The sequence below is a fragment of the Biomphalaria glabrata genome, chromosome 18, assembly GCF_947242115.1.
Source record: "Biomphalaria glabrata chromosome 18, xgBioGlab47.1, whole genome shotgun sequence".
Taxonomy (NCBI): Eukaryota; Metazoa; Mollusca; class Gastropoda; family Planorbidae; genus Biomphalaria; species Biomphalaria glabrata.
This window is the reverse complement of record NC_074728.1, coordinates 10579235-10601911: the sequence shown is the minus strand read 5'-3', so window position 1 is coordinate 10601911 and position 22677 is coordinate 10579235. Positions and strand designations below refer to the sequence as shown.

Here is a 22677-nt window from a genome sequence, read left to right as displayed (position 1 = left end):
TTCAGATCTCGCTAGTCGACATCTCTGTAAGTTAGTCTCGGGAATTTCATGGGTCATACTCTCTCATCAAGCTCAGCACACTTACGAATCCAGAGGGAAGACGGTAGGGGCGATCGCCCCCACCCCCTCGGCCGACCGCCCCCCCCCCCGAAGAATTTTAGTATAGAATTCACACAATTTGTATACGTATTTATTACTTATGTTAATAATATATATTAATTATATATATTTCAACCTATTTTTATATTATGTCAATCCCGCCCCTCCCCCGCCATAAACTTTCCAGAGAGAGGGAGGCGGTCCAATTTATTTGTATATATTTATATATTTGATTAAAACTTGTTATTGATGTTTTAACCGATCTTTATATTATGCCGTTCCCCTGTTGGTCGATTCGGGGGGGGGGGGGGGGCAAATACCTCTACTGCCCTTCTTCCCTAAATCCTTTGAGTGGGGGAGGGGGAGGGGTCGGTCCAACTTTTATGGGGAAATCATAGTTTGTGAACTAAATTAGTTTAATATCTATATAATATAAACTACGTATTGATATGTGAACCCATTTGTATATAATGTCGCACACACACTCTAATCTCAAATTTTATGATTAGTAAATATAAAATGAAGCAGGGTCGTACCAGGTTGGAGTGGCGATACAAGCAATCGTCTTCTGCCTATCGGACAAACCAAATACTTACTCTTTTTTGCATTATAGTTAAGAAATTACAAAATAAAAAAAAATCTGTCGCTAATATAATTTATATATGCTATCAATGATATTAACTCCGTCTTAGGACGGCCAAGTCCAGCTGAGAAAGGAGAAGGGAATGGTTGGGTGTAGGGCTAGCTACCCTATCATGTAGAAAAACCACTAGCTACAGAAACAGCAAACAGCAAATCAACAGAAGTCACGGACTTGGGAGAGGATGAACCTATTTGTCGCGGAACCCCGTCGTCCAAGTCTGGCCAACAATTGGTAAGGACTGTAAGGGATACTATACATTTTGTTACATTGCATTTAAACACATTTTAACCTACATTTGTTATCTTTTTAAAGGCGCTGAAATTGTCTTCAACACTTTTAGAATTATTCTTGCACAGAAAGATATAAGGATTGTTTATTTATGCTTGCCAAAATTGACATTAAACATTTCTGACACCAAACTCGCAAGTTTCCATAGAGAAGAGAACGCACTATAAATAAGTCAAAATATTGTATTAACAGTACAGGGAAGAAATGTAATGGACTGTCCTCTGATATGTTTGTCGCACAAAAATCTTGAAATAAAATTCCCAGTCCTTACCAGGATTCGAACTCAGTGGCCCGGTTTGGAAGCAAAGCGCTTTACCGCTCATCCACCTCGCCTCCTACCTACAATATGTAATGGTAGTAAAATAATACACATTGTTTTATTTAAGTGAAAAAAAAACGTTTTAAAAAAGATAAATAATATTTTTGGTTTTTAAATTAATACAACAAAGTAAAAATCAAACATTTAATCAGATAACGTAGAAAAGGCGATTCCCCCACATTAGTGTACACCAAATGAGTGTCCCAATGTTTTGTTTACATTAAATATTAAATGTTACGCCATTATCTCGTAACATGTCATAATGTCGAATGTCCGAAGGAAGGGGCCCCAAGGAGTTCAAAACCCTCCGCGCCCCCAAATCTCTTGCGATGCCACTGCTAAAACGCAGCAACCAACCAAAAAAAAAAAAAGAGCTATATTTTTAGTTTACCTGACCCTAACACAAACAAGTTGTCCACATTGTCCAGATTTAGCAATAGTTTCAGGAATGAGCATTGTCTTACAGAATTAAAATAAAAGTTTCAAGAATGTTTATAATTTAAATTAACTTAGTTTTCATAAACTAGCCAGCCAATTATCATCTTAGTTAAAATAAAGCGCTTACATTTATAGGCCCATCGAAAGTGGTAATGTGATGTATAAATAAAAGTCGAATCTGTGGCATTACCTGTCTGATTTTTGTTGAAAACTAGTTTCTTCAAGTTTTATTTCACTTCGAAATTAAGAGATTCAAAACAAGGGGGTTCATTTTATTTGTTGGATGTTGTATTGGGTTCTACAGCCCAAAGACCGTACATCAACATACACATTTATGTAAATCTGTTTCTATAAATACACTTCCCAGGAGGATTAAGTAACCAGGGGATTAAGAGGATGGACATGAATGACAGGTGGCTAATTGACCAGAGATGAATTGACCCGGACACCCATTCATGCGTTTTCATTCACACATTGAAATATACTCATACACAAACATTCATTCACATGTATTCTCTTACGCTCATACAGACAGACAGGCAACTTACAATTCTATTTAGATATTAGATGTGATCAAATGTAAGGATTAGGCGGCTTAAAATATTTTATAAAGACATTCAGTTGAACTTTAAACTAATTGAAATTCTCTTTATAAAATGAATACCTTATAAAATACAGACGTTACTTCTAAAAAAAGAAGATGATTACGTCCTACGCGTGTTCCTAGGTCAATCTTGTCATGCATGTTCACCGATGACTTAATTCTGACAAGTCATTGGTTTTCCTGACTCATGCAACCCACTACACGCTCTAATAGCAGAAGAGAAGAAAGAGCATTTGTACAAATTTGAGGAGCATAATCTTGTCATTTCATAGCATACATAAATTATAGATAATTTTTGCTAACCTCCCATCACTATAATTTTTTTTTAATTTCATGATTTAGATTTGTTAAATATGACCTGATAAAATGAAAAGGGACTTAATGTACGTTCATATGTGTAAATAGCTTTACAAAAATATCGCTCACGTTTACAGTCATCCCGGGCATCCTGATGATTCTTTATCCCCGTGGAAAGCCACAAGCATGCAGAAGCAGACCCAATAGAAATAAATTGGGAGCCACTACTGATATCACACGAGACATACAGGTCTCTACTTGACGTCAAACTGGCGGTACTAAAGACGCACGATCCTGAAACGGGAAAATCTGATTTAACAAAGCAAATCACTATTATCCTAATTTTTAATATTTCTTTATCGAGATAATAAAAGTAATAATTATAATATTACTAGTAATAATAATTTTAATCCCTAATCAAATTCTCATTGCCTTTCAGATGGCAGCACTGTACAGATCTGCCGCATCAGAAGATTCCTCAGTAGACACTTTTAATAGCACTTCAATGAACCGTAATTCTCTCTATCGAGATTTCGACCCTAGCAGTGCCATAGAATAAATATAACTTATTTCTATGATAATAATAATGATAACAAAAACAATAACAATAATAATAATTATTATAAAGGCTTTGTTACAGCAATACAGGACATTCTCCCAAAATCCAAGAGATTATTAAAGACTGTTAGCTGTTTGTGTGTATGTTTAGGAGTGCAGGTGCAAGTCAAGTAAAAATGATTTAATTGACCGGAAGTGTTTTATAATCTTATATTATCAATTACAGACGTTCCTTCCAACAAGAAAGTTATATAAAGCTACCTTATTCGTGAATCGATGTGTCAATCTAGTCGTGTATGTTTGGAGAAATGAAATTCTCTTCAGCTATTATTTAAATGAACATTTTGAACAAAAATGTCTATGAAAAATCGGAACAATCTTGGAGGCCGACAGCCACTCGCTCCTTCATAACTACGTCAAGTCGTGGTGTGCGACTTCTGTCAATCAAGACAAGAACAGAGCGGTACAAGAACTTGTTCGTTCCTTATTCGGCCAGACTGAATCAACGCCACCCGTCGATCAGGAAACATGAAAAGGTTCAAGATGCCTGTGTGAATGAACTCTTTATGTTGTGTCTGTTTTATTTATGTGTATGTTTCAGTTTTGTTATGTTGAGAAAAGAGTCCTTGTAATCACAAAGATCACAAACAATAATCCATAAAGATCAATAAAGCATTCTTAGTCTTAGTCTTAGTATTAGTCTTAGTCATAGTCATAGTCCTTGTCATAGCCATAGCAATAGCCATAGCCATAGTCATAGTCATTGTCATAGTCATAGCCATAGCCATAGCCATAGCCATAGCCATAGTCATAGCCATAGTCTTAGTCTTTGTTTTAAGTCTTTGTCTTTATCTTTGTCTTAGTCTTCCTGGCTGACTCGTTCAATGATATGATATATTTATAACTTCTAAGTTTAAATGAAGCAGTACTTTTTATCATTTAATAATTCAAAGTCAAGATATAAAATAGTTAGTTCATGTGTACTTCTATGACTAGGCGCAACTGTTTATTAAATGAATAATCCATGACCTAACGCCAGAGCAGAGCCGTAGTGAGCAAATTGTGCACCCGGAGCAAGAAACTTTATTCCCCCCCCCCCCCCCCATGAACATTACATAGAAATATAGGCTTATAAATAAAAAGTTTTTAATATTAATATATTTACAAATGACCTTTGAATATATTACTTAACTAAATATCTACAATAAAAAATTTTTTGGTACCTCTCTGCGTGTGCCCCCCCCCCCCCGATTATGGAGCCCGGGGAATCGTGCCCCATTTCCCCTCCCCTCATTACGCCTCTGCCTATCAAAATGTCCAGAACAAGGCCACATATTATACTAAGCTATTTTGATGTGATGATCAATAAGTCTTGTTACGATTTACGATGACGGCTCAACTTGTTTCTGGATGAACTGTTATGGTTTTGTTAAGAATCGACAAGTTGTAACTTAAATCAAACTGAGTCAATATTGGAACGTAACGTAACTATCTCTCCAAAGTCAACACAGCCTCACTCACAATGAGATATCAATCAACATCCAACACTACTCACCGAGTTCACTTGCTTTGTCTTGAACCTGGTAAGAAAAACAATCGCAGTTGAGTTGTCGGCATTCCACAGCACAATCCGTTAGACTTCCAGCTTGTACAGTACTTGTAGTCATCAGTGCTACCAAGTCTGGTCTTTCAACTTGTTTTGAAAACATTGAGATCAAACTGACACCACTACCTGTGGATAGTTCTATTTATATTTTAATCTAATTTTTTTTTTCAAACAGTTCATGGTATAAGTATGCAGCTTACGGTCGGCATTTTACGGCGGGGTGAACAATATGCTTTCTCAGAAGCTCGGTATCAAAAATTAGTTGTTTGTTTATTTAAGCCTGATTCATAGAATTTTACTTAAAAAATTACGTTCTAGCAAAAGAGGAGAAATCTCTTTTCAATGGCGTGTCAAAACTAGTAAAGTTGGCAGGTCATCGAGCTTAATATAATCCTTACATCTTCTAACTATCACTTATAACATCTACTAGTCAAAATAGTTCTCAGTCTTTGATCTGTCAATTGTGATGTATATTCTCCAATGATTAAATGATGTTTGATTGTAAAGAGTTGTACGTTCTTTCCCCGTTAGCCCGCTGGTTGGTCTTGGGAAGCACTACATTTAGGACAGTTGAGTTCGAGGTAGAACCATGGTGTCAAGTAATTTTTCCTGCTTTTTGAACATCATAAATAAAATTGCTTGGAAGTGAAATGAATTCCTATTTAGATGAGGCGTCCAATGCCAATACTAAATTGCGAGAGACATGTTAGGCTTGTACGTCTGTAATGAACATAAAATTCGTTGCCCCCCGAAAGAAGAATTTTAGGTTCTTTCCCCCGTTAGCCAGCTGGGTGGTCTTGGGAAGCACTACATTTAGGACAGCGGAGTTTGAGGTAGAACCCTAGTGTCAAGTAATGTTTCCTGCCTTTTGAGCATAATAAATAAAATTGCCTCTAATATCATAACGGTAGTGAAATGAAAATGAGGCGTCCTAGGTCAGGACTAAATAAGAAACATGTTAGGCTCGTACGTCTGTATTGAACGTAAACACAAAAGACAAGACAACTTCCAGTGGGCCTGTTTCTTTCACAAAAACAAGTCAACAATCAACAATCGGAAGAATTTGACCATTCCAACATGAGAAAGTCGAATAGAATCGCCTTATTGGAGACACCATTAAATGTTCTCATTCCTAAAAAATTGAGCCCATAACTGGTTGCAGAAGCCTTTTGCTGAAACTATATATACATGCTTTAAAAAAATGTCCGACTTAGAAGATGATAAAAAATAATTGGTATTTATTGGATTATCATCAGTTTCGAAACTTCGCCAACAATGTCATTTTTACTTCATTTAAATTCAAACAATGTTTTTAAGCCCAAACGCGAATACTTTTTTTTTGTCCAGTAAAGAAAAAAGTAATATCTTTGCAGTATGTAATCAGAATTTGAGTAACGCTGCCCAAAGACATGAGAAATCACATTGTATCAGCAGTTGTGAAGAAAGAAATATTTTTTTAATATATCCCTACAAATGAGTTTGTAGTTTTACAAGTCAACACTCTGGCTGGCAAAAAAAAAAAAGAACTCTTCAGTACTGTGGAGAGACGAAATCTGAGCTGGCTCAGTCCTATTGTAAGACATGACTTACTATAAAGTCTTTCTTCAAAGGTAAAGTGGAAGGAGCGCGAAGAAATGGTCGTCCATATAAAGGGTGGTTGGATAACGTAAGAACAGTTGCTGACCGGAAAAGTGGAGAAATTTGGTTACACCAACTGTCGCAGCACACCATCAATATACGTCAAGGGACAGCAGATGATGATGACATATTGTAAATTTTGTTTCTCATGGATATTTTCTCAAGTTTGACATTCAATTACAAACTATGCACTTTGAAGTGTAAGATAAACTTTTTATTTAAGTTTTAGTTTTGGTCTGTTTCTGACGTTCCATGAAAACTTCATACTATATTGACCTGGACCAACGATCCTGCAGCAAGGAATGATAACAGGGCAGAATTTGAATGCAGGACCATCCAGACGACAGTCACACAAAAAAAATTTAAACCACAAAGTAACGAAAGAAATGAATTTAAAGAAAAACATTTCTAGGCAAAATAACTGAACACTCACCAGCTTTGAACATATTGTAAAGTAGAAAGAAAGAAACCTTATATCTATGAACATTGTTAGACATTGCTGTTCACAAAAATTAACTCTTTCTCTCCGTAATTATTTACCAAAGTCTGGTGGAATCAACGTTGGTATCGTCAGTTAGGAGAGAAAGAGTTAAATATTAGACCTAAACAAAAAGTAAGTGAAAACTGGATGAGAGAATAAGATGGAGTGATGACACTAGTATACTGCAATCATTAACAACTGGAATTACCCCACTGTTACAGAATTAAATAATATCGATTGAAGATTGGAAGATAACATAACAACACGCCCAAATAAGACGCTTGTTGTTTTCTTCTATAACAAATACAAAGCCTTAGCTTTATTTATTGCATCAGTAACCTAAGAGCTGATAACATGGGCGTAGCCAGGGGGGGGGGGGGTTTGGGGTTCAACCCCCCCCCCCCCGAAATGAAATCCCCCCCCCCGGCGGGAGGGGGAGATGGACTTAGTGAATGATTTTTTGCTTTCATTTTCTTTATTTTAGGTAAGATTTTAATACTAAACCATCACTTGCCCCAGCGCAGCCACAGGGGTTTTGAGTTTAAAACCCCTACCATGGGGTTTTGAGTTTGAAAACCCCTGGTAGGGGGTTTTAAACTCAAAACCCCCTGTTAATCATTCACTAAGTCCATCTCCCCCTCCCGCCGGGGGGGGATTTCATTTCGGGGGGGGGGGGTTGAAGTTAAAAAATACATCATCAATGTAAAAAAAAAGCAAATTACGCACTCAAAATGCTATGAGCGTTGCCAAAAGGGGTTTTGAGTTCATATCCCCCTTCACAAGGGTTTGATGCTAAAAAATACCTCTTCAATATAAAAAAAAAAGAAGCAAATTACACACTAAAATTATTTGAGCGTAGCCAAGCGAATTGGGGGTTTTGAGTTTAAACTACTTTCCTCCAGATGGTTTTGAGTTAAAATCCCCTTACAGAGCGTTTTGAGGTGGAAAACCTCTATCTTCAATATTACTCTAAAGCAAGATAGTTACCAAATTCTATAATAGTAGCTAAATGGGGTTTTGAATTTAAAAAATCACAAGAAAGTCCTGACATTTTTAGTTTAAAACCTCTAACAGATGATTTTGACGATAGAAGTTTAATTTTTAATGTGAAATCTAAAGCAAACTACATTCACCCAATTCCAAGAGCGTATCCAAGAGAGGTTACATTTCTACCAGTGGCGGGGCTCCATTAATAAAGTGCAGTGAATAGTCATCTGCCGAAATTGAAAAACACTAAATGTGGCTCAACAAAGATGGCTAAGACAGATTTTAGGAGTTAGTTATTGAGATCGGGTCTAAGTCAAGGAAATCCTATGCCGAACTGGGAGTCGACCCCTTAGTAAAATTGTGACAGAGCGTCGCATGAGGTTTGCGGGACATGTTCTCCGACAAAATAAATTACGCATAATAAGAGTTGCGATGACATCCTAGTACAACTTGGCGCCACACATTCATGGAGGTCCTCGGAGCAGGTGGGAAGAGGCTTCTGAAATTACCAGTGCATGGCTGCCTGGTCGTGCGGTTTGGGCGCTGGACTGTCGTTCGGATTTATCGATGGTCGAGTGTTCAAATCCTGCCCGCTCCCATCCCCCGTCGTCCTGCGGGAGGTTTGGACTAGGAAGTAAACTATCTTCAACTCTGAAGGAACATCCGAAACATGTAAAACATTTAAAAGAATGAAAGGTCAGAATGTTATAAAGATTATGAACACACACACATACATACAAATATTTTTTTCGCGAAGGGGGGGGCGGGGGGGGGGTGAGAAAAAAATCCCCCCCTAAACCCCCCTGAAAAAAAATCCTGGCTACGCCCATGGCTGATAATATTTACATATTTAATATCTGTTCACCGTTAGCGTGGCCAATGAAGCTAAAAAACGAAATTGTTTAATATCATACACAAAAATATGTAAAATTATTTTGTTATTTCCTGTATTAAAAAGTTTTCTTTTTTCTTCTTCTTCTTCGTAATTGTCTTAAGATTAAAGTCTAAGATTTGGAACTCTAGGCCTATGGGAACTTGCTTCCACCTGCCTATCTGAATAGACTTCTCTGTCTGGGAAAGATCCAAGCAGATCATGTAATTGATGGCTCGTATTTCAAGACATTTCGGTTAGAAAATAGCCCAAGGGCCAAACACATCAGGAAACCCCTTCCCCCCCCCCCCCATATTTCTGTATCACATCAGCTGTGCAGGTGTCGCCATACAAAAGCCCATTGAGACACATAGTGACATGTTTTTGGGGGCATTTCTATCCCCGCCAAGACTCGTCCTTAGGTACCCCAAAGGTTTTTTTTTTTTTTTTTGCACATGGAACTAGAAATTCGTCATGACTTTGATTGTTTTAGGTGAGAATAGGCCCATACAGACTCGGATTTATGTAAGTGGAGGTATTGAATCGGATCTTTGTTGAGGCCCCTTTGCACTTCTTAATGGTGTAATTAAATGTGCAACATTCTGTTATATTAGTGAGAATGACAATAGAATACTTCTAAACTTAATAACATTTCTTTTTTTTAGTACATATAATATGCATATTTTGTTAACAAGAGGGGTTTATTTTATTTTTTTTTTAAATGTGGTACAACGGCTAGTTTAAGCGAAGGATTAGATTTACGTAAATCTTTGGGGAAAAAAACAATAACAAGTTTATTGATTACATATTAAAAACTCTGGTTTGACCTACATAATTTTTAAAATATAAACATCATAAAATAAAGTGTGTCTTAATTTATTTTTTTAAATACGGCTTCACTTAAATCTTTCTTTTTGTTCAGTCGCCTTCGAACAATTTGCGCACCGTCTTATGTACAAATAAAGCTCCAGTCGGATCTTTAGGGCGTCTCTGAATCCACCGACCTTTAATGGTGACCTGGCATTAGTTGGGGAAAAGTAAAGACATATGACATGGCCACATGACTCTCTGGATAACCGTGGGACACAGAAACAGAAGACCTTTGCATCATCTGCCCTACAGATCTCAAGGTCTCAAAAGGTGTCTTTACTTTATATAACGATTGTTACAACAGGATTAATCACACAGCAACATATTTCAAAAATTAAAACATTGATCTGAATAGAGAAATCCAACATGCACTACCTTGTTAAATTATGTACTAGCAATTGGATTGTTGTTTTAATTGGTTTTATTGATTGCATTAATTACTGAAGATTAGAAAAAAAATGCTTATGAAAAGCCTATCTACGTATCGCTCGAATGAACACTCAAGCTAACGGTATTCTTACATGTTAGTTTGTTTATTTCAAAATAGTTTTTTTTTTCTGGTCATTAAGGATGTATAACAAGATGGATGACGATAAATGATACGATCGAAGCCCATCACCACGCAACAAAAGATCAGGTCTAGATATATATAAACAATCAATCCAAACACCATACACATTTTCTTTGGTGATGTAAAAGAAAAATATTTTTTTGTTTTATTATAAAACTTGTCGACCAGCGGCGTAGCATACGCAGCTGTTTAGCACGGCCGGCCTTAGGCCACTGCAACCTATGCGACCGCAGTTGGCCCCGCACTCTCATAGGTCTCGCTAATTATAGGTGTAAACTATTTTAAAACTTATAATAGATTTCCCGCGGCCTCCTGATTTATCATGAGCTCCTGGAAATCACCGGAAATTGCAAAGTATATGAAAAAAGTCCTGGAAATCTCAGGAAATTACTAAAGTCTTTTGAAAACTAAAGAAATCTACAGAAATATAGACAAAATTGTCATTTGGGGTGTCATTCAATATGGAGAACGCCAATCATTTGCGCGATAAAAATAAACGGCATTATACAATACGCGTAATTGTGGAATCTGGTAAAAGAAGCTTCTTGCGCCTCAAACTAATGAAGAATTAATTGAGGTCAGCAATTCTCGAAGAGAATTGAAACAATTGGTAGAGGTAGTAGAATAAAATTTAAATAGCAATAAATGCATGGATAAATAATGGGGGGGAGGGGTATAAAACTAACACTACACCAGGTCAATAATCTTAAGCAGTTATAAATTAATTGACCTAGTAACTAGAAAGAAATAATGTGGTTCTGAAACAGACACTATCTAAAATGTAAAAAAAGTAATAAAGTTTTTACCAACCCTTTCCCTCCATCTGTCTATTTGTCTGTCTGATAAAAATTGTGTACATGTTATTTCTCCCTTTTAACAATCTCGATTCAATTTGAAACTTTACACAATTATTCGTTGTTCCAAACAAAACATGAATCGATAAGAATTAACATATTAATTATTTAATTAGTGATAATAAATTAATTGCAAAAGTGGAACTTTACTTTTTTTAAATTAACTAATTTTGTTGGTTTTTTTTATATCAAAAAGGGAAAAAGTCTCACAGTATTGAGGTGTTTGACTGTAAATATGGAGTTCTGTCCTTCAGATAAGCTTCTTTTAATTTTTTTTAAATCAAGCCCTACTTTATTTTCAAATATTATTGTAAACAAAAGTATTTTATTTCTATCAAATTTTGTTCAACATGACTTTCTGGTAGGAAAGGAAAATAGTAAAGATACAATATATCTGTTAGTCCTATGGATGGAGTACTGAAAAAAAAGTTTGTATTAATTAAATGACTATTAAAGAGATCTTTATGAAAGATTTAATCAAATCCTTTGTCACGCATCAGATTATATGTGAAATTTCATAAAGACAGGTCAATAAAATATTAAGTATGTTAAATAAATTGTCCATTTTTTGTGTGGCTTGGACAAAAATGTTAGTGTTGGAATTGAATCAGAACTTATGATGCCATTTAGACTAGGGGTGCACCAAATAGTCACTGCGGCTCCGGCTTCTGCCGAATATTCGAATTTTCACTATTCAGCCATATTCGGCTTCGGCCGAATATCACTGCCGGAATAGTTGACCGGATAGTAAAAAATACACCGTAGTACCTATTTTAGACATTTTAGTTATGGTCAAGTAAAAGTAAAGTTCCCCTTTCAGACCTTGTGGTCAATAGGGCAGATGATGTAAAGCTCATCTGTTTCTGTGGCCTACAGTTAATGAGGGTGTCATGTAGCTAGCACAACGACCAACCACCCCAACTAATGTCAGGTACTCATTAAAGCTGGGTGGACTTAGAGGCGCCCAAAGATCCAGGTTTCGGGAGCCAAGCGCTTTACCACTCAGCTACAGCGCCTCCATGTTAATAATTATAGAAATAACAAAACATTTGGATGGCATTGATGGATACAATAATTGTAGGAATAGTATCATCCTAAATATGAGCTAACCCATATTCTAACATAAAAGAGCATTCTGTCCTTTAAGTGTTCATTCCCTCACTGTATTTTATTAGAAGTCATTTGGTAGAAACCTTTAAGAAAGATGTAGATTAAATGTTTAGTTCAAGAATTTCGCTTTTTTCTCGTTCATAAAATCTTTGATGTATCCATCAGAGTCCTGTCAGTAGCCTGTCACAGGTGGAATGAGTGTACAATCTATCAAGTTACACAATAGTCAATAGTCGAAATAGAGTGTACGCTTGTTAAGTTTTACCTTGTCCATTAACTAGATGGTACAGAAACTAATTACAGTAACTACAGAATTTATTATGAAAGTGACAAAATTCTATAGGTGACATAATCCTTATCTGCCGTTCTCAATTCAGAAAAAAAGACACTACTTTAAAAGTGTCAGACACACCTTCATCATTACAGATCATTATGTCCTGGTTCTCAATTCCTGAAAGATGGAAATATTCTTTGTTCATTCTATTCTTCCAAAATTCTTCAAAGTGCTAGTATTGACAAATCATCTCATGTGCAGTCAAATTGTAAATGTTTTATAGCATATGTTTAAGCAAAGACATTTTTTCTTTCAATGATCGCATACACAATGCTTAAAAATTAATTCGTTTACAGCCAGATCGATTTCATTCAATTCATTGATGCTATTTTATTTCTCAGCGTGAGGCACTAGCGGAGAATTCTTTATTGATCAAAAATAAAAAGGGATGGCGTAGTGTCTGTCTGCACATTACGCAAGTGGTTCAACAAGGGTAGAGCTTTCCAGAAATAAGAGGACATTTGTTTGACAATTAAAATTCGATGATTATAACTAATGCACACAAGTTTCATATATTGTTCTGGTCTCACGCTAATGTAAATTTAACAAGATTACAAAGAGAGTTTGTGTTATCACACAAACTCAGAGAGGGGCCCTCATAGGATCCGTCAATAGGCAAGAAGTATTCAAGTAAAGATTTTTTTATTATCTAAAGTAATATAATTTCAAAGAATCAATTAGCGTTAGTTTTAACTTGAATACAAACTGAATAACTTAAAACTACAAAGAGACTTTTGGACCTTTCGGCAAGAAAAATAAATCTTATATATATCAAAAGAGCGATTTTAAATAAACTTTTAGTATTGTTGTTTTAATTTTAAAAGAATGAACAGCCTAAAATAGTAGTAACGATATTGAGATTCCTGCCTATAGTACATTTATTTCTTTGTTTATTAAAAGGAGAAATAATCTTTTCCATTTTATTTCATATTTTTAAAAATCTGATTTTAACAGCTGACATACGGAAAGACAAAGCTAACAGATGCATTATATCATTCGAGGGCGTTCAAAAAAAAGATTATTTGAAAGATTTTAAATTTTTTTAATTATAAGTGATGAGAGGAATTCCCCATAGCTCCATGTGTACACGGAAGGCACGCCACTGCTCTAATTACTATTTTCCTTAGAACGTTGGGGGGGGGGGGTGTTCTCAATTCTTACTCTATTGACTTGGACTTAAAGTAAAAATTATTTTCATTACCGGACCTTCGCTTCATATTCATTTTTACTTGATATGTGCATTATGTGTATTTCTCGGTGACCGGTCATTTCATCCCCGGCCACATCCCGGATAAAGTCACAAGTAAAAACAGAATTACTTTATGTGTACATATTTATTTCTTGCCTCAATTCAAGTCCGCCATGTTATTATTCCTCAAATTACCATTGACGCAATGTGTGGCTTATACTTTGCTTCTTTTATCTCGGCTGATCACCATGATGATCTTTCTATCGCATTGACAATCCGCTTAGAAAATAAAATGAATTATTTCCACTTTTTCATTTTGTTTAGTCAAGAGTTGCGCCACTTGAACTGGCGCCCTATACATTTAGTTTGTTTGATTTTCACTTAATTGTTCATGGCCGACTGCCGTATGTAAACAATGACGTCGCGGTCGCTGCCCACTATCCACTAGTCATATTTTTGTATATCCCCCCCCTCCCCCATTTGCTGTATTATTGCCACTCCCTTGATACATGAATTGGTCTGATCTCATTGATCTGCATTATTTATCATCCGATGTGATTCTCTGATAGATCGCTATAACCCAGGAGAACACAATGAGAATATTAAGCCCGTGTGTTTTTATTTCAGTCACTGTTAAAAAAAGATCCAATTTTCATAGACATTTGCACACTTTCAGAATGTTCTAGTCTAGTCGTTAAGGGAAACAGGTTCCTAACCGACCTAATAACCTCGCTAGTTTTTAGGAAGTATTACATGAAAGTGGATTTCAAATTGAGTAATTGTGCTACGATGGGGATTGTGTGGTTGGGCAAACTGGATAGTTTCCAAAACAATATTCAAGTACCGCCAGTTACACGGTATTGAAGAATATACGTGTTGAAGTGATGAAACAGAAGAGCGATACTTTTAGCAAACTTAAACAAAACGTTTAATGTCAAATTGAAATCATGAAAGTATTGAGCACACATTATAACACACACTGTAATTTAATTTCAATAGTAGATTCACATAATGAAGACATAAAATACTTTTTTTTTTTGGATTAATTGACCGACTCCGCTATTTATATATATATACCTTTTTCTTTTATATATAGAGCACCAATGAAAGCGTCTCTTGACATATTAGGAATACATGTAACACGCAATCTATTTTTATATCCGTATAATAAATGTTCCAATAAATTATAATTGCCCGCTGGTCGAATGGGTAACATCGTTCGTTCAAGCAGCTGACGTTGTCAAAACCATGGGTTCGATACTCTGTTGAAACCAAACTATTTTTTTTTCAATATTTTTTTTGTATCTCATTATATTTTAAAGTGTATACAAATGAAATTTTTAATTTAATTGTTATTCTTGTTTTCTTGCTAAAATGAATAGTTAATGTTATACAGAGTTTATTGAAGTGAAGACGGTTCTTGGCAGATCTCTCCTCAAATATTAATTGTCTCCTGTCCTAAAGCACGCCCTTCACATTGAATTATGCAGCGTACTCTATCACAGGCTTTACTCTCAACTCATTGGACTGTGACCTGGATATTTTTTGTTTTTGATTTTTTTTTGTTTTGTTTTTACACTAAATGCCTTTGGGATTCATTGGTGCTGTTCTTAATTAGTACTAGTTTATGTGCTACTCAGTTTATAGTGTTTCTAATGATAATATGTTAAAAAATATATTCACTATTTATTGTACTATAATGGTCATTAATTGGCTGGGTAAGTTTATACGCATATAGTTTGTTTAAATAATATACGTTAATTAATAAGAATAATGAAGTGCGTTGATTAAGGTTCTGTATTTGTCTAAGTAAAAAGTATTTTTTTTGTAAACTGTATTTTTTTGTTATATTTTGTATGCTCATATTGCATTTGTTAATACTTTTAAAGTAAAATGTTCATTATTTTCTCAAGTCTCAAAGTTTGTTTTTTTTAAACGCATTTACCACTTTTGCATTCCATTCATGGCAGTTAATTTCCATTTAGTAAAGATGGACAATAGGTATAGAGCAGTGATTCCCAAAGTGGTCTATATAGACCCCCAGGGGTCTACGAGGACTTCCAAGGGGTCTACGGAAGTGAAAAAATAAATTGGGGGTCTATGGCCTGTTAATGGGGGTTTACGAAGGCGGATCTCATTGAAGCATGACCATTCCTGAAATTGACTCATTCACACATGATTTGTACCTTAGTTAATCCTTTGAATTTCAACCCTGTTAGTGGAATGATTTTTTTTATTTAAAGATTTTAACGTATTATTTTAAATACCTTAATTGTGTCTACATGAAAGTAATAATTTACATGGCCGAGTCTATAAAATAAAATGTTGACCGTAAATTGTTGGTTATTAAAAATTTGGCTTCATTCTTTCTTTGTTGATAAACTATTGCATTTGTTCTTTATTTTTATGTAACAAAGTTTGAAGCTACGTCGCTATGAAACCATCGAAGCTGGAACATCGAGAAACGTCAACATGAAATAAAATAGATTAAGATTTGAAATACTTTTGAAAACTTAAATTTAGAATTAAGCCACAGTAGAAAAATGTTGATTAAACATCATAGAAGAGAATAGGTTTGTGAGCGTCTTACAATATAATTACTTAGGCTTATATCAAACTCTAAAAAACTGCACACTATAAGCAAAATAATGACTTTGCCAACCATTGAAGAGGTTTTACACAATCTGTTTTACACAATCCTATATCTGATATCATTAAAAATTCCTCTAAGCAAACAATACAGTTCAAAGGTGTAATGGTACAATTAGTTTTGGACAATGAATGGTTATCGTGTTATTACGATTTACTTTTTAAAAAAGCTTGACTAGTTAACTTTGCCTGATAATGTAGTGGTATTATTATATTTTCGTTATGAATCAAGAAATTCATAAAGAATTGCTTTTTTCCCTGAAATTTTGATCAATTGCTCCTTCACACTGAAGTATGATAGTTTTCGAAAGACTTATCTTTGACACTATTTTTTCTGAGTTCTTGGTTGCTAAGATCCTATTTTAAAACACAGAAATTAAACGGGAATCAGACATAGTCTATTTCACAAACTTGTTTTATAAATTGAATGAAGTTAACTTGCAGCTACAATGTGATAACCTAAATTTGATCAACACGAAGGCATAATCTCAGTGTTTCATGTGAGGATTAAATTAATGAAGCATACAATGACAATGATAAATTTTCTTACTTTCCAAATTTAAATCAGTCAGACATCATCTAATCGAGAAGACAGAATGTTAACCCGAACTAAATTGAAGCCCAAGATTGACATTTTATTATCAAAGCTGCCCACCAATAGGCGTTTTTGTTGTTGTTGTTGTTTAGTTACTTCTTGTAATGCATATTAAATTTTGTTTTGCTTTAAATGTCATCAATAAATATATATCGCATAGTAATCAGTGAGAAAAGCACATCTGAAGTTAATGAATTTTCAAAAAAATGCTGGGGGGTCTACCGAAAACTTAAAATCATGGCAAGGGGTCTAAGAGACAAAAAAGTTTGGGAACCACTGGTATAGAGCTTTGAAAATAGATCTGACACAATGATTAGGGATAGGGTTAGGGTTAGAGTTAGGGTTAGAGTTAGGGTAAGGGCTAGGGTTAGCGTAATAAATAGTAAATTGTGGTTAAATGTTGGAAATTCGCTCAGAAATTAAAGTAGAATCAAAGAATTTCATTGGCTGGTTCTTTGTAAAGGTACTTCTTAGTGAAAATCACAGTGTTTTTTTTTCTTTATATGAATTGCTATATAATATACGCCAACGGGCCATGAGTATAGATTGGGTGCGATCAAAATAATGACCCCAACCCCTATCCCTAACCCCAAACCCTAACCCTAACTCTATTTCTAACACTAACCCTAACCCTAACCCTTAACCCTAACCCTTAATCCTAACACTAACCCTTAACCCTAACCCTAACCCTAAACCCTATTCCTAACCCTAACCCAAGGAGGGGCAGGCTACGTTCGGTTAAAAACTGTATTTTTTTGCTTATGAAGGCTTCCAAAAGCAATAAATATTTTCTAACAAGGCTTAATCCCTTTTTTGGCGGCCCCTAAAAGGGGAAAAGACGTTATTAGTTGTGTGTGGAACGTCTCTCCGTCTGTCCATCCGGCCCGTTTAGATCTCGTTAACAAGAAAAAAAAGTGAAAATCCGAAATCATGATATTTTAGACCATTCAAAGTTCTGATGCAACGGCTACTTTTTTCTCTTCTGAAAGGAAAATTCTAATTTTTTAAGTTACTTATGCAACAAGTTTTTTTCATAAAAATACGCCACATTTATAATTATTCACTATTAATAGTAACAAATACTGGAGGCCTCTTAGTAGGGGAGATAGTTATTTACAATATTTTTTACACATATTTTTTGTCCTAGGATGTAAACAGCTCGACTCCTGACTTCAAAAGCTAAATAAAAACTTAGGTATCCTATTAACTTTGAAAAAAAAAGTTTAAGATTTGTGTCCAAAATTATTTTTTTTTACCTTTGTATTGTAAATTAAGTAAGTTCTGTTATACTAACTACTACGTTTACACAAACAAATGTTTACATCTAACTTCACATTAACTTTCACCTATTGTTTGGTCTGTGGACCGTTAGGGCACCACGCAAGATCCGTCAAACTTCTTTCTCTTTTCTTCTCTTTTATTTGTCTTTAACAGAATTTCATTCTGATATTCTTTCTGAAAATAGTGAAACCTGCCTTTTTACCTGCCTGGGTGGACCACTTCGGGGGCCGATTTTGAGTTATTGTCTCCACACAAACTTTCTTTGTAACCTACTTTTTTTTTCCTGATTATATTTGCACCTTACATTACTGACTAGATTTCCTGATTAAAAATATCCACTCTGTATTATCCGGTTCGCTCCCCTCGCTGTATCTCCCAGTTCAATTTATCGATTGCACATACTGTGTCTGACAATAAAAGTTAAACTGGACTAAAGATGCAAGTTTTATTTGTTTTACAAAGAAAGTAAAGGTCACTTTGAATAATATTCATATGGTTAAAACTTTATTTGAACAGTAAAGTTCGATCTATTATGGGATTCACACTCTTCGAAATAATCATAATATTGAGGAATTATAACAAATATAATTTCAAAATCTTTAATAGATATATATTCATCAGATAAATAATCAAGCAACTTATAACGTCTAGTAAATACTATTGGGATGAACTAATTATATGTACCACACTTTACGATGTGTCTGTTCTTTACAGGTCAAGTCAGGTTGGTTTGCACTGAACTAAAACTGTCTTTTTTCCACAAGAGAGAGGACACTCTGGCGGTCAGTCAAAGTACTGTAACAACAGTACAGGCCAGAAGTGTCTTGGATTGTGCTCTGACTTGTTTATCCACTAACTGCACTTCTTTCTCTTTTGATGACCAGCAGGACACGTGTGACATAGGTAAGTGCAGTTTATTAAAAAGTAATATTCCATCAAATCAAAGCCTAAATTGTAACCATGTCATTTAGATCGGGTCCATCAATATTTTTTGACCGTAGTCAAACAGTACAAAACATGCATATTATAAGATTTTTAAGACTCGCAAACATTTTCTATATTGAGCAGTATCAGGGAAATGAAGAGAAAGAGATGGAATGACAACATAATGGAATGGACGGGCATTGAACAAAGAATCTTATCCTAGCAAAGCAAGACGATCAGCGGATCCTGTGTGGTGCTCCAGCCGTCTAACAGACTAAATAATAATAGAAGTTTAAGTCATTTAGAAAGAAAATATTTCATGACAAAAACAACAACAGCAATGTTTATAGCATAGACTTCTTGTACTAAAGAAATTGACAAGAATATATTTTGCTGTATCATTATTTTAACATACTTCTACTTACAATTAATATGATAAAATTCAATATTGCATATTTATATTTTAAATAAGTCTAACAGTACTTTATTGTTTGATGAATCTTGTACAACATTTCTTCTGGTAGAAAAGAATGGACTTGTAACGCTAGGGACAGATTAGCATTTAGATGAGGATATAAGGAACACAAGCTTTAGCTTATGACCCCTAAGAAATATTAAGAACTGACATATCTGGACTTATAAAGTGCCACAAAGGGGTCTTATATCTCATTTAACATATAGCCTTTTCAAGTCTAAATAATGCACCGAGTAACGCCAAGAAAACAGCGCCCAGTAATGGAAGTAACTGTTATTACTTAGGTCATGTGTGACACTGTTGCTGGAAAGCCCAAAGGCGGTCCAGGAGATTGTTACCTCAAAAGTCACAACTGAATGATACGCACATACAATTAATTAAATTAATTGTTATTACATGACATTGTTTTAGTATACCATCAGTTCATGAAAAAAGTAACAAAAAATATTAACTAATACATATATTAATGGGGATTCCAAAAAATTTCATACATATTTTAACTAACAGTAGCCTTGGTGTTTATTATAATTGGTCTACATCAGAGGTAACTATTATTTCAAAAATGATAAACTATTATAACGAATCTCACTATGTAGGATCTGCAAACCGCAACATACAAAACAAGCAACTCAAAGAACGTGACAACTCAGGGCTAAAAAATAACATTACACGTCATTAAATCACAGCCAATACTGTACAATTGGCAACGCGTAACGCTGACTGTACAAATGTTTCACTGTTGAAAGCCATACCGCCGTATCTGCTCTAGTACTTGAAGCTCTGTTCTTGAATGACTTAACACGGCACTGAATCGTCCTGACTGTGACGACACCTTTGCTATTTATGTAGGGCACCCGAAGACCCTCTTGAACCCGACGGAATATCACTGAACCATTCTGGAGTTGAGTTGCGGAGGAACGGTGGAAACGTCTAGTAGCGGAACTAGAAAGGCTAAGTACGAGTAGCGAACCAGGCCATTGCGGGACTCCCTATGTGAGCTTTTGTTGTTTTTTTTTCTCTCACTCGGGGTGGGGATGGAACAAGTAGCCCGCACCCCAGCCCAAACGTCCGCCACGCCGTTCCACAAAGGGGGCCGTCATCAGCGATCTGATTAAATGGAGTGGCCGCTCCCGCACGGGACAGTGACGGTTATAGTATAGGAATATGAGACAAGCTTCCCATGGTAAGTCACAAAATTGAGCTCTCGTATGATTACCTTCATTGCCCACATATTAAAACTTGACTCCTAAATCTTATATCTTTCTCGGCGTTTGGATTCAAATGAGTTTTAAGGCACAAAGAATGTTTTTGCTTCGCTTTCAGGTAATATTACAGTTAGCAATGTCGCTACATCTCCACTGACTAACATGTACATCTCTTGCAATGCGAATGACGGCTTCAAACTTCTTATCAAAGGTTCAGTCATCGCTTGTGTTTATCTGTCCAACAACCAAGTGGATTACATATCGGCAAGAGAAAACTGTAAAGGTAATAGTCTAGTTTAGTTTGCGGTAACATGTTTGTTCGTAAGAATTAAGTAGTATTACATTCTTACCCAAGCCCAAACCTCCCTCAATATGGCTTGGGGGAGGGGGCGGAAAGTAAAGTACAAACCCTGGTCTAAAAATACGATAGTGCAGTGCTGACGGCCATGCAGCGATACATGCTTTTCTTAGTGGTGCCTAATCTACGACCACCGTTCATAGCCTGTCCATGACGCGGGCTATTGGACCCATCGACCCGCAGACCAAATCCGGCTTAAAACGAAGTGTCCATATGTCCCACCATATAGGCCCTACGCCCGTTAATTAGTTCCTGGGCTTTATATTGTTTATTATTGTCGGAACCCGCGATTCTTTTCTTTTTTAATTAAAAAAAAAACGATAAACCTAACATTACTTTTTTAGCCTTTGTGAGTCACCTCCAGCTGTCGCGTTCAGAGAACGCATGCAACCAGATACTCTTTTTCTATGCCAGCTTCTAAGGCAAGTTGGCGCCTAACTGATCTTTGAAGCGTTTCCGTGGGGCGCCCCTGTTACGTTGACCACCTTTTAGCTCACCAAAAAAGACTGCAAACGTTCGTCCCCTTCCCCCATACGGGAGAGTGCTTTCTCCAGCGTAACTGTTGGACCATAAGAAGTCCCTCTATAACGCTAGACCATCGGAATGTCCAAAAAAAATTCTTATGGTCCAGAGTACTATAACATTTCTTTAAAATTACTAGATTTTGTAAATACAAATTATTTTATACGGGAAACAATACGATAATCAGCTTTTAATAAAGGCGTACTGAAGAATTGGTGATGTTTGTTTTACTACTGGAGAACAAAAAAAAACGTAATTAGAATATTCTTAATTGTGAAACATATTTGTAAAGTTACATTGTTTGTCATTGATAACATCAATTTTAAATGAAGTGCTCGAATTCTACTTTATACGTTCTTCTGCAGCCATGTCTTCTCACCTTCTAACAGTCAAAACTTTGGACAAGCTGCAGATGCTGCAAGACAATTACAAGAGCATAAAACAAATCTGGATTGGCCTCAATGACATCGAAGTCGAGAACGTCTTCAGATGGGAGGATGACAACAGTGTCTGTGACACCACTTGCAGGCCAATGGTTTTTGAATCAGGCAGGTATTAACGTACACAGGCATGAATTACTTAACATAGGCAGGTATTAACTTACACAGGCATGAATTACTTAACATAGGCAGGTATTAATCTACACAGGCAGGCCATTCTTAACACAGGCAGATATTAACTTACATAGGCATGCTTTTCCACAGGTAGTGATAAATTAACACGGGAAGGTATTACATAGCACATGTAGGTATAATTTAACACACGCATGTATTACTTAATACAGGCGTGTATTATTTAACACAAGCAGGCATTAGATAACATAGACAATGGCAGATACTATTTAACACAGGCATGTATTATTTAGCGTTTTATATTTAACACTGGTTTGCATTATTTATCACAGGCAGGTA

At 35.6% G+C, this 22677-nt stretch overlaps 1 protein-coding gene across 1 annotated transcript; it reads left to right on the top strand.

Annotated features, from left to right (window-relative positions):
- Positions 1–15183: 15183 nt before the first annotated feature.
- On the top strand, positions 15184–22325 carry LOC106050492 (uncharacterized). Its single transcript, XM_056017612.1, has 4 exons — positions 15184–15475; positions 18997–19185; positions 21005–21169; positions 22132–22325. Exons 1-4 carry the CDS (start codon positions 15385–15387, stop codon positions 22323–22325), a joined length of 639 nt encoding a protein of 212 aa, XP_055873587.1. The 5' UTR covers positions 15184–15384.
- The last annotated feature ends 352 nt before the right edge of the window (positions 22326–22677 follow it).